General features: G+C 34.5%; 1 protein-coding gene across 1 annotated transcript; it reads left to right on the top strand.

Moving 5' to 3' along the window:
* Nucleotides 1-423: 423 nt before the first annotated feature.
* On the top strand, nt 424-11,129 carry LOC129255854 (cytoplasmic polyadenylation element-binding protein 1-B-like). The gene is made up of 5 exons (XM_054894182.2): nt 424-439; nt 959-1,086; nt 2,748-2,946; nt 5,176-5,270; nt 6,077-11,129. Exons 1-5 carry the CDS (start codon nt 424-426, stop codon nt 6,272-6,274), a joined length of 636 nt encoding a protein of 211 aa, XP_054750157.2. The 3' UTR covers nt 6,275-11,129.
* The last annotated feature ends 1,555 nt before the right edge of the window (nt 11,130-12,684 follow it).

The raw sequence follows: 12,684 nt of genomic DNA, 5'->3' as shown, positions 1-12,684 counted from the left end.
TGAGATATGTATGAATATAATGAATATAAGTAGTTTTGTTCTATTTTCATCATACTTATCTTAATGAGTTGATTTTGTTTAGGTTAGTGTTTGTCTTCTCTACACTGTTAGAAAATTCATCCTTAAAATAAAAAAAGTTCCTGCAGCAGAATCTCGAGAACACCTGTAATCTTACCAGATTGCGTAATCTTACAGGAAATTGGTATTTGGTGTATGGAATCTTACAAATTTCCTTCAATAAAACACCCTTTTCCCCTTTTTAAACAGACCTGTTCTGTTAAATTGCAGAAAAATTCCTGTTTTATGAATTTACAGAATGATTCTGTTTTTGCTTTCTGCAAAATCTTCTTTTTTTTCTGTAAAATCAGTTTTTTTCAAACAGTGTAAGTTGAAGTCTTCAGTGTATGTGTGCCAAAGGGCCAGATGCACCTCAATGGAGGTACTTGTACTATCTTTATGTCTTGTGACTAGACAGATGATTCTATGATTGAGTCTTGAGCTGGAGCGATAAAGTCCTTTAACAAGATTTGTCGATTGCATCATTTTTGTGTGATAGAAAGTGCAATCACAGTCATGTGGAGCATCGTGGCCCAGTGGATTAGTCTCCGGACTTTGAAACAGAGGGTCGTGGGTTCGAATCCCAGCCATGGCGTAATTTCCTTCAAGGAATTCATCCACAGTGTGCTGCACTCAACCCAGGTGAGGTAAATGGGTACCGGCAGGAAGTAATTCCTCAAAAAGCCGTTTGCACCTGAATAGGTAGCCTAGCTTAGCCGGGTAATAATAATAGCAGGGCCCGCTGGGAGAACAGTTTTCGGAACTGAAGTGGCTACCCTGGGTAAATATACCGTTATTATCACTGCAGCACCACACTAAACACTTTAAAATGAGTTTAAAAAGCTATTATAATGATTTACCGCACTGTGAATTATATCCTATTTTTTTCTTATTCTTTCAGGTTATGTGTATGTGCTGTTTGAATCAGAGAAAGCAGTCAAGGCATTGCTACAGTCCTGCACACATGATATGAGTGGAAGAGGAGAGTACTATTACAAAATTACCAGCAGGAGGATGAGGAGCAAAGAGGTCAGATTTTTAAAGGTCAAGTCCACCTCAGAATAACGTTGATTTGGATCCGTAGAGAAAAATCAGACAAGCATATAATATTGATGAAAATTTCATCAAAATCGGATGTGAAATAAGAAAGTTATGACATTTTAAAGTTTTGCTTATTTTTCACAAAATAGTTACATGCACAATTTAGTCACATGCAAATGAGAGAATCGATGATGTCCCTCACTATTTCTTTCTTTTATTGTTTGAATTATACAATATCTCTATTTTTACAGAATTTACAGTAATGACCAATTTGACTGAACAATAAAATGTTAAACAATGGTAATTCCACAAGTTCAGAGAGAAATAAAACTTTGTTTCACAGGACAATGGGGAGAAAATTTGAATATTTCATATTTCATTTAATAAAATACAAAAGAAATAGTGAGTGAGTGATGTCATCAGTTCCCTCATTTGCATACTGACCAGATGTGCATATAACCGTTTTGTAAAATTAAGCGAAACTTAAAAATTTCATAACTTTCTTATTTTTCATCTGATTTTGATGAAATTTTCAGTGTTAAGTTTGTTGGATTTTTCTCTTTTTATTCAAATCAACTCTTTGTTTAGGTGGACTTGTCCTTTAACAAAGAAATGATATGTTACCAGTCTCCCCCAAACCAGCAATAAGTCGCCAAGGAAGGTTCTCTGTAAATAGCCAAAAAGTTATTTGGTCTTCAAAAAGCAAAAATTGGAAATAGAAAATTAGCCCATCTGAAAGAGTAATTCTTCTTAATGCTGTCAAAATTTCAATTTGTAAATTTGAAAATAAAAACAAACAAGACTTTCTTTGACAGAGGTTCTTGTGGACTGCTTGGAAGTTAACTGAGATTGCACAGCGCATGTGCACATCTCATGCTTGAGGGAACCCCAAATAAAAAAATACCAGGTTTGGGGGAAATTATGAAAATTCAGAATTCTTTGAAATCCAAAATGTTGACATTCAAATGCAAATATAGAAACAAAAACTGGATTCTTATTATTTAAGCTTTACTATCTAAATATTATACAAGTTGGCTTGGATCTCTTAAAAAAACTTAAATCCTTCAAAGTGAAATTATAGTGCCGAGTGAAAGATACGATTGCCTTCATGCAAGAAAATGAAAAAATATGACACTAACATACAAAGTGGAAATAAGCATAAAGAGAATGATGGAATAGAAATTGAGGAGTTGAAAATGAAGATCACATGGACCAGTGGAAAGCAAGAGTCTTTCACCCTCATTTTGTTTCTGAAAAAACATCAATGTGTCTTAAAACATTCTATTTTAACAATGACTAAATTTTGCCTGTCCTACAAAATTTACCTGACCAAAATTAAAAAAAATTACCTGTCTTATGGCGCAGTCACATTTTTCCTCCGGCGAGTTGATAACAGCCATTTTAACCTTTTCTTTACCAGCTTCATATAGGTGGTTTGAATACAAATTAATAAAATGGCCATTTTTGACTCGCTGTACGGCTGCCAGAGGGGACTGAAGCCTTATGTTTTATCTTTATTGTATAGAATATACCCGTGTTTTACAAATTAACCAATTTTTCTATGCCATTTTACCTGTGTTTATCATCACAAGTAATATTGCCTTTTTATTGAATATATTTAATGTGTATGAATGATTGTCCTTTTCCAGGTTCAAGTTATTCCATGGGTGCTGTCCGACAGTAACTACGTCCGCTGCCCCTCTCAACGTCTTGACCCTGATAAGACTGTGTTTGTTGGTGCCCTTCATGGGATGCTTAATGCAGAAGGACTCGCACACCTTATGAATGATCTCTTCGGAGGGGTCGTCTATGCCGGTATCGATACAGATAAACACAAGTACCCAATTGGTAGGTATAATCTTAATGACACTTTATGTGGCAGTTGTGAAGTTGGGTTTGACAAACTATTTAGAATCTGTAAATAAATTATTGGTTGCCAAAATGCCTGGCAGCAAACAATCGGAACTCAATTTATTGCAAAAAACTCTGGGAATGATATACAAAGAGCCTTGTATACATAGGAAAGATACAGTAAGATTGGCTTGTCATTATCTTAGCACAGACTCATGGGGCATTGCAAGAAACTGACAGAAGTGCAAGTAACAAAATCAAGGGTAAATCCTTTGATTCAACTTTTGTAGTTGATGTGTATTTAATTGCAGGTCAACTTTTTGCAATGTCCTAATGCTAAATTTTTTTACTTGTACTTGATTTGCAATTGAACGTCAGTTCTTGCAACACCCTTTTAGGCTATGATTTAAAAGTTAAACCACCGATAGTTCAGAATACCAGTATGTTTGATTTTGTTAAGAAAGCAGTAATTATCCATGTGGAATTGAATAGCATATAAAATAGTTGTGCAGTGCTTTCATGAATGAGAGCTACTTAAAGGGGTGGTCCAGGCCAGGTTTAATTTATATCCACTAGATAGACAAAAACCTTCTCTTTCCTATACTATATTTTTTTAAAGAAATAAGAGGCACAGTTATTTTTTATTGAATTTTCAATTTTGCCAAAATCATATTCTGGCACGAGTCTGTACGATCCCAGAATGCAATGCGCAGCTTTTTCTGTGACGTAGCATCTCCACTTTGGCTTCGCTGGCTGCTGCATGCTACGAGCGCGAGCGAGCTAGCTAGCTAGCTAGCTAGCTATCGCTCGCACGTATATGCGTATAGATCATCAGCGCCGGCGCGGCCGCATATCGTACGGTATTTAGCTACATGTAGTTTTCGACTTGCATTGATTGCAGCCACCGTCGACCCTGTAATTCACAATTTGTTTGTTTCTCGCCGTTTATTTCATAATTTGAACAATTAATATGTCGGGTCCTGCGGGATATGCATTCCAACCAAGGTGGAATGCGGAAGAGTTGGAGAACCGTCGAAGAATAGAAGAAGAAGAGGTGGAGGAAGATCCGATCGTACCGCAGCCAGCGGCCGATCGAGTGGGGAGAAATGACTGGTGTCGGTGCGGGAACTGCCCGGTGATGCCGACGGCCAAAGAGAGCATTTGGTCCTCGCAAACGACTCTACTCGCGTTATATTTGTATGTTTTTATGTCAAACTTGTCAGTCCCAATATTGTGAAGCCACTGGGCACATCTCTCTCGATCTCGGATCGGATTTGGTATAGAAATCGCACTTTTATGGTTATTTTCTCCCGGCCGAACCGAGCAGCCGTATGCCTGACACATAGGCATATTGCAGCTGTGAGACATTGCGCGCTGGATAACTTGTTGCGAAACCAAAGTGGAGATGGTACGTCACAGTCACGTGACAGATCTCGTTACATGTGCGCGAAATTTAATTCTTTTTGCCCCAAATAACCGTTACAAGAAATGCTCTTAAAAATCTCCAAAGTCGAGTAAGGAGATAATACTTTTTGAAATGGCTCCTGTAATTATTTACTACGGGCTAAATATTTTTTGGAGCTGGCCTGGACCACCCCTTTAAGATATGATTGCATTGAACTGAGACTAATCAGTAAACAGAGACTAATTGCTCTACAACTTGCCTTGATGAATGTCATTTACCACTTCTCTGATTAGAGTAATGATAATAATGATATATTTACCCAGGCTAGCTACTTTAGTTCGGAAAACTGTTCTCCCAGTGGGCCCTGCTATTATTATTACCCCGGCTTAATTATATTTTTTAAGCGATTGCTGTAGCAACATTATTTTGAAGAGTATTCTCTTATTTGAACATGTTTTTCTTCAGAAATTCTGTCATAAATGTCTCCTGAGCAATTGTTTCTGATATTTAAGTTTCCAAGTAGAAAGAATTTGAGCGATTATAGCTGGAGCATGAACATTTTCTTGATGCTGGCCTGCTTATTAGTCTGTGTATTCTGGCTATTTTATTCTATTTCAATATTGTTGTAAGTAGAGAGATTTGTTGAAACACCATACATTTCAGTGAAAGGTTTGAAAAGAATTTAAAAAAAAAAAATCAATCCTTTCAAGGATTACTTTATCTCTTTGGTGTTTCTTCAAACATTTTCACCGAGTCTCAACACCATGCTCACAATACTTTTCTGTTTCATACATTCTTATTTGAAATCTTTTCTTCTAAAGGTTCAGGAAGAGTGACTTTCCACAACACCAACAGTTACATGAAGGCAGTAGCAGCAGCATTTGTTGAAATCAAGACGGCAAAGTTTACTAAAAAGGTAGGTGATCATTGTACTTCCAGGATTTTTCGCAAGCTCAGGTGAACTTAGGCTTAAAAATTTCTTGTGATGAATTAGGTTTTTTTTATCAAAGAGCCTATGATATCTATCATGGTATATATTCTTGGTACAGCCACCCCTTAAACACGTCCAGGCCATATCGGAGTAAAGTATATTATGGGAAGTATGTCATTGTTTCCATTTGTGTTTGATGAACCCAGTTAACGAATATTAAGAATATCTTTTAAATGGGTTCAAGGATGAAACCTATAGTGAGTGCGTATGCAAGTCACATGTTCATGTTTTAATTCTACGCTACCTCTCTGCCGTGCATTTTCTGTGAAGCATTTTGAATTTTGGGTGCCTCACTAATACCATTAGTGCATAAAAACCGAGATGCCATCTGAAATATGCGTTCTTTCAAAGGAATTAAAGGATGTGGCAAAAATGTTGATGCCATCACTTATTTTTTAGGCATGCATACTAAATACACCTGTGATGCCAATGTAAAAGCACTGACCAGTATGCTACAACCTCGTACTTGTCAGATATTGGAAGTACCCTCAAGTGCACTGCATCGCAATAATACATTTATAAATGTATATTATTTGTATATTCTGGACTTTTTTTTACATACATTGAGGACTATCTAGCTTCTAAACTATTTCTGCATATGTCACTTCATCACTCAGCTTTCATTCTCTTTTTTAAGTTTTTTTGTCATACAAATGTGATCTGGTAGATAATTATAGAATTCCTATCTCTTCTAATCTTTGTCGCTGTTATTCCATTGATATGACCATCAGGTGCAGATAGACCCATACCTTGAAGACTCTCTATGTACGCTGTGCCACACCCAGCCCGGGCCGTTCTTCTGTCGAGAGACCACCTGCTTCAAGTACTTCTGCCGCTCCTGCTGGTTTTGGCAACATTCCCTCTCTCAGATCAGTGACCATAAGCCTCTCATGCGCAACACCAAGTCCAAGACCAATGACCTAGTCTAGCTAGCTGACCACGTACCACAACCAAATTGGCCGACTAGTTTTTTAAATCGGAGAGATGATCATTGTTTTGTAAAAAAAAAAATGTATGAAATTTTTTTCAAAATGGATTAATGTTATACCTTGAATGATCTGCTTACTCGGTTTTGGGTTAACAGGCCTACTTTTACAATGTACTAGATTGTATGATTTGAAATTATATTAGCATGAATTCATGCAGGTTGGTGCATTGATCCTGCACAATTCGCAGGTGAAAACACGGCTAATATGTGATTAAATTGGATAAGGGCTGCAGTGTTTATGAGAGACCAATTATTGAGCCTTTTTTTTTTGACTGCCATAGTTTATTTTCTTGCCACTAAACTTTACGGAGTGTGCATTTGCGATAGTACATGCTGGTCTAGAGGGAAAGTTCTATAGAACTTTGAGATCAAAAATATATTTTCAATGATTTTTGCATGAAATGCGGTGGTAGCTTTATCCTTACATCCCCATGATCTGATCCCCACTTTAAAAAAGATGGTGATAATTTCATGCATTTTCTAATCATGAATTCGGTGCTTGTATGTTTTTGATTTTGCATCATGGCGGTTGACCTATATATGGCTGCCTGGTGAGATAGTTGATCAAAATGTCAGCTTGTGTTTTATTTTTAACTCTGTACTATAAACTTTATTAAAGATATGAAGCCATCTAAACACGTACTTTGAAGATGCATTTGAATCTCTTGCATCATTGACCTATTCATGAAGTAGAAGTTTAGACAAGTAGTTTGTCATTTTCGTTTTATATGGAATTAAATTCTCATCTAAATGTCATTGTAGTTTTGAACTTTTCATTAAATGTTGCACAAATTATGTGAGTCAGTCCTGCTGAATTTTCACGTCCTTGTAAATCAGTTCTGATATAATCATTTAAGCAATTGTAGACGATCCTTACATTGCTCTACTTCTCTTGTATCTATGTTGCTCTGAATCCATATATCTGCTTATTTGAAATCAGTGTTGTAATATATCAACTGCACTTTAAATGTAGAGGTATGATTACATGTTCCCTCATGAGTGGAACAGCTGGTTTAAAATCATGAAAAACTGTTCATCTTTTCCATATGTATAAAATTGTTTCACATATATCTGAATTGCCTTATCATTTATACCATTTTCCACCAAACTGAAGTGCACTTATAAATGCAAATATATATCTTGATTATTTAATATAGAAAATGTGTCTATTTTATAGCAAACAAGTTTATTACCACAAATTGGACTATATCATTATATTACACCCTATAAGGGTCTATAAAGCTATATATTAATTTATTACAAACAAAAAATGTCAATTATATTCTCTATATAATTTTTAAGAAATGTACTAACCATGCCACTTAACAGATTACTATCGGTCAGTACATAATGAGTAGATTCTGACTTAAGAGGTTACAATACTTAAAATGAAAGAAAGCAAAGTGTAGTCTTTCATGGGTAGAAAGATTATGATATCTTTGAAGTACTTCTTGAATGTGCTAAAGTTATAGTTTCATTTTAAAAGCAAGAAAGCGGTATGTCATTCGATATTCAATTATTTAACAGTGAGAAAGAGTAAGTTGCAGTAAAACACTTTTTGTATTAATAATGTATGTTGTTGAGTAGGGACAAAATATTTTGAAAACAAAAACAGTCGTTTTAAGGTTTTTATTTAGAAGTTTGAGCAAAACTGAAACTATAAGCCACAGGAGAATCGGGAATATTCCATTGTTATATTTTTGATATTTGTATATGATCTTATTCTATTTTTTGCATACCATTTTCAATACAAAATCAACATTTTTTAGTCGATCATCGTGTACAAGGTCTCGCATTTTAGTATTCCAGCATAAAATAATTCCATATCTGATGAAATTTATGAATTCTGAATAGATTAGAAAGTTCATGAAAGATGTATATAAAGCCGGTAACAAATGAATTTTAGTATGACCCTTGCAGCTACCCTGTTACAGAATGCTACTCCATTTTTATCTTGGTTGTAATAAAACAATAATAGATAATTATTTGAAAATCAACATTTCAGAAAATCAATCACCTATCAATTACCTAATGAAAAGTGACAATTTTTTCTTATTGGAAATGATTTGATTTGGGAAGTGATTTTAGATAAAGGGTGGGGAAGAAACATTTAATTGATTGATTTTGATAATTATTCAAACTGGAGGAAAGGGTTAATTTTATCACAATTAATATTGATGAAACACATATGGAGACATGTACAATTTTTAAATCATCAGCTGATTTGATTTATAATAGAAAAAAATAGTTAAGTATAATTCTTTTAAAGGTTTTCTAAATGTATGTCTATTAATTTTTATTGTGATCAAAGCAGAGAATGCCAATATTAGATTTTTGGTTTTAAATTTCTGTTTGAAAGTAGAGCAAAATTAAGATATAAAAAAATCAAGCAAAAACAATATTGCATTTAGTTTATTTCTAATTTCTGAACACTAAACTTTTAAGAAATTTGAGTTTATTAAAACACCAAGTTTTATGCTAAATTCTATGTATATGGATGGATATGCTCCTGATGACTTGGAATTCCATGACGAAGATTGATGAACTAAGATTTAAGAATCACTTCCAGCACCCAAAAATATGCACTTATATTCTACTTCAAAATAGAACAAAAAAAATTACCTGCACATCTTTGTTTGTTAGTATCTTGTGCCTTGTAAATGTTTTTTGATGAGTGTAATTGTATTTTTTTGTGCGGAAATCGATTGTGTGGCAATTGTTTGTGTAAATGTCTGAACCTGTTATATTGAAAAACATTTTCATCTTTTTCCCTTTATTTTATACATTTTGTATTTTATTTGTGATTTATTCTCAGCTGATTTCTATTCCATTTTCATATAAAAAATAGATTTATGAACCCACCCTGTTAATATGGATATAAATCCATGTGTAAGAAAAAGTTTGTCCTGAGATGCCAAGGCATTCATATTTTAAGGATTTGATTTAATTGTAATTTGAATACACTGTGAGAGTCTTTACTAATTTAATTCATTTTTATACATCTTTAAATGTACAAGATCGGTTTAACAAAATCTTCATTCACAAAATAGTGAAATTTCATTATACATAATTTACATATTGAGCTCTCTTTATATTTAAAAGAATATTTTATGTCAACTTGTCCGGACTTGTTTGATTTTAGTTACAACTTTGCATAATTAGTGACGGTTTGGTATCGGTTTTATTGTCATCATTGAAACTTTTAGTGTCGGGAAAGGATTTGTTTAACAAAAGAAGCAAATCATTTCTTCTTCCCCCCCCCCCCCCCCATTTTGGGTTGTCTTTCTGTGATTTTGATTTTGGTGATGGTTTATAGTGCATATTGAAATTGAAAACAAAAAATAAGGAATAATAGTGATGCCCCCCAAAATGCAGCGTATATGGACAATTTGTCATGTGCTGTCAATTTATAATATACAAGATTGAAAAAAAAACAAGTCAAGTAGAAATTGGCCATTATTACAGTTGCAAAATAAATAGTGCTCATTGGTGCATTATGTCATGCTTTAAGGATACACAAAAGACATTGTTCAATATGTTTGACATTTTTTAAAGTTTTAATTACAATCACTAAAGCGGAAGAAAGAGAATTATGAAAGGACAGAATAGATTACCGTGACCAGGAGAGGCTGAAATATTCAGAAAGATAATTCACTTACCTCTATATATTATCATGTCATATGGGTATAGCGATACATGTTTACTCCCTTTTGCTAGCATTTTCAGTATCTAGAACTTTATCATCATATTAGTGCATGCATGCAATCTGATAACTTTTCATTTCATCCATCCCAAATATCCATTCATCTATCCATTCAGTTGCTTTATAGGAAAACAGATTGTATTTTATACCAGTTAACTCTTGTATTCTAAAAGGTACATTATTACCCTTTTTTTAAGTTTTGAGTTATTTTTTTAATTGAAGTATCATCACTTTGACTTTTTTAAAAGATGTAAATGACTTGCCTTATCAACACATTCAGCTAAAAATGACACCTACAGTATTTGATTTCAGTTTTTGCACAACACTAGATCAAAAATAAGCTTGGTCTCTTTGTATTCAATGCGGGATATGAATTCCTACCATAAATGTCTTAAATCAATTCCTGTGTCATATTAGGAGGAATGAGATACAACTACAAATAGAATGATATGACCACGAATTCTTAATTGTTCTGAAGATCTTAATAAGTTTGTATATTTTAATTAGCCTCCTGACAATACAAATTTAAAGAAAACAAAGAAAATATGGACCTCCCATATAGTATGACCTTGTGATTAGACACAATTGTTCTTTAGGTGAATTAGAGATTTGAGCTTTAATACAAATATGTATACTACCCATAAACTTCCTCATGTATTCTGACATGCATATATGGAAATTCTGGTTTAGAGTTTTAGACCAGTCATATTCCATCGGTTTTGGTATTAGTCATATATGCACATGATGTTCAAACATATGGTCCGTCTGACGTGGGGTTAGTAAACACTTTTTCAGAGTTAATATTTATAATGAGTATGTAACTATCGATTTCTACCGCAATGGTGTGATTTGGGTGCAATAAGGTAAACGTTGGTGGTTATGCAGGGGGAGTATTTCATGGAACAGTTTTCACAGACTATTATTGTTAAAAGCTACTGCAAATCCTTGCACCCGATTGGCTCAACACAATTAGTCAGTGAAAATCATTGAGAAATGTTCTCATGAAACACTCCCCAGAACTAATGCATTACAGGTACTCGCAATTTATGGAAATAGAGGATATAATAAAAGCTTGCTGTTGGCATCACTAAAATTCACTGGTTTGACACGTTTCTACTTCTTGGTCATTCTGTTTCTGTTGATGGTGTTCTGATTTAATAAATATTTCCACAATTCTTCATCGAGGCCATTTTTTAAAGAGCCGACGGTTGTACTGAATATGATTAACTTAGACATTTTTAGAGGCACTCACAGGCATTATACAATTACACATGTTTTTGTGATCTAGGCCTTGAGATTAATTGATACACTAGAGCTGTAGATTTTTTCCATTTTGCTGATTGTTCTAGCTCATTTTGGAATACCAGCCTTGCTGTGTATGAATAAGGAGAAATGCAGCTCCGATGACTGCATCTGATGATGAAATGATTCTTCAAATACATTTAGAGATGACTATAATGCACTGAATATTGCAAGACCCTGTACAGGGCCTGTTTCACATAAAAGGATTTATTGTAAATTTGCCATTATGGCAGCTACCATGGTAACGGGGCTCAGCAGCCAATCACAATCGAGGTTTCCATGGTAGTTGCCATACTTGCAAAGTTACATGAATTACAACTTTTCTTGTTTAATGCCATTATTGTGACTACCATGGAAACCTTGATCGTGATTGGCTGCGGTGCCCTGTTACCATTGTAGTTGCCATAATGGCAAAGTCACAAGTAACTGTTAATGAAACCAGCCCCTGATGGATACGAGATATGATGATAGTGATTCATAATATCTACGATGAGGAAGACGCATGCATCTATTAAGCCCAACGCGCACGATGCGATCAAATGCAATGCAGTTTTTTTAATAAATTGCATTATGCATTAAATGTGAAGGTTTCAAGAAGTAAAATTATTTCATTTGAAGTTCGGCATTTTGTTAGGAATCATCATAATTTTGCTTTGCGGCAAGCATTGTGGTCGTTGTAAAATCCAAGTCGGCTTCAAGTCGCAGCTGATGACGACGTCATTACGATTTTGAAAATGGATTTGCTTTTATTTCTAAAGGGAGGCTAGAACCCTGGAACTAGACTGAATTTTGATTTCAGTAGACCTTACCACTATTCTGAACTCTGATCAATAAGATTTTATTCATCGGCTGGAATGTTCATTTCAAATGTTAGTAGTTTATTTAAAATTTGGATCGCAATATTGCATAGTGTGCGCCGGGCTTTATGGATAATTTTGATAATACGGAGGAAGAACATTAAGTGAAGAAAATGATGAGGAAAATCAGGAATGCCACCTTTCAGAAAATTTCTGTATATCTTCGGTCATTGAAAACACCTTTATTCTTGTAGGAAAGGGGTCATTCTAGATGATTGTCAGACATTTTTTTTTATCAAGACTCTGGAATCACTGTAATTGAGGAGGAAGATCATTCAATGGAGAACGTTATGACAATTGGGGATGCCCTTTTCAAGACTAAGTCTGAATTCACACTTTTTCCAACATATTTTCAGCCAATGAAAACAATATTTTTCTTGTTAGGAAAGGGGTCATTCTATATAGATGATTATCAAACTTTTTTCATCAATCCTAAGAGGTATCACTTGGCAGTGATGTTGGTGGTGATGAGGTGGATGTTGATCGTGA

This window comes from Lytechinus pictus, chromosome 3 (assembly GCF_037042905.1).
Source record: "Lytechinus pictus isolate F3 Inbred chromosome 3, Lp3.0, whole genome shotgun sequence".
In the NCBI taxonomy this organism is placed as follows: Eukaryota; Metazoa; Echinodermata; class Echinoidea; order Temnopleuroida; family Toxopneustidae; genus Lytechinus; species Lytechinus pictus.
Note: the sequence above shows the minus strand (reverse complement) of the source record. Positions and strands in the feature narration are given on the sequence as shown.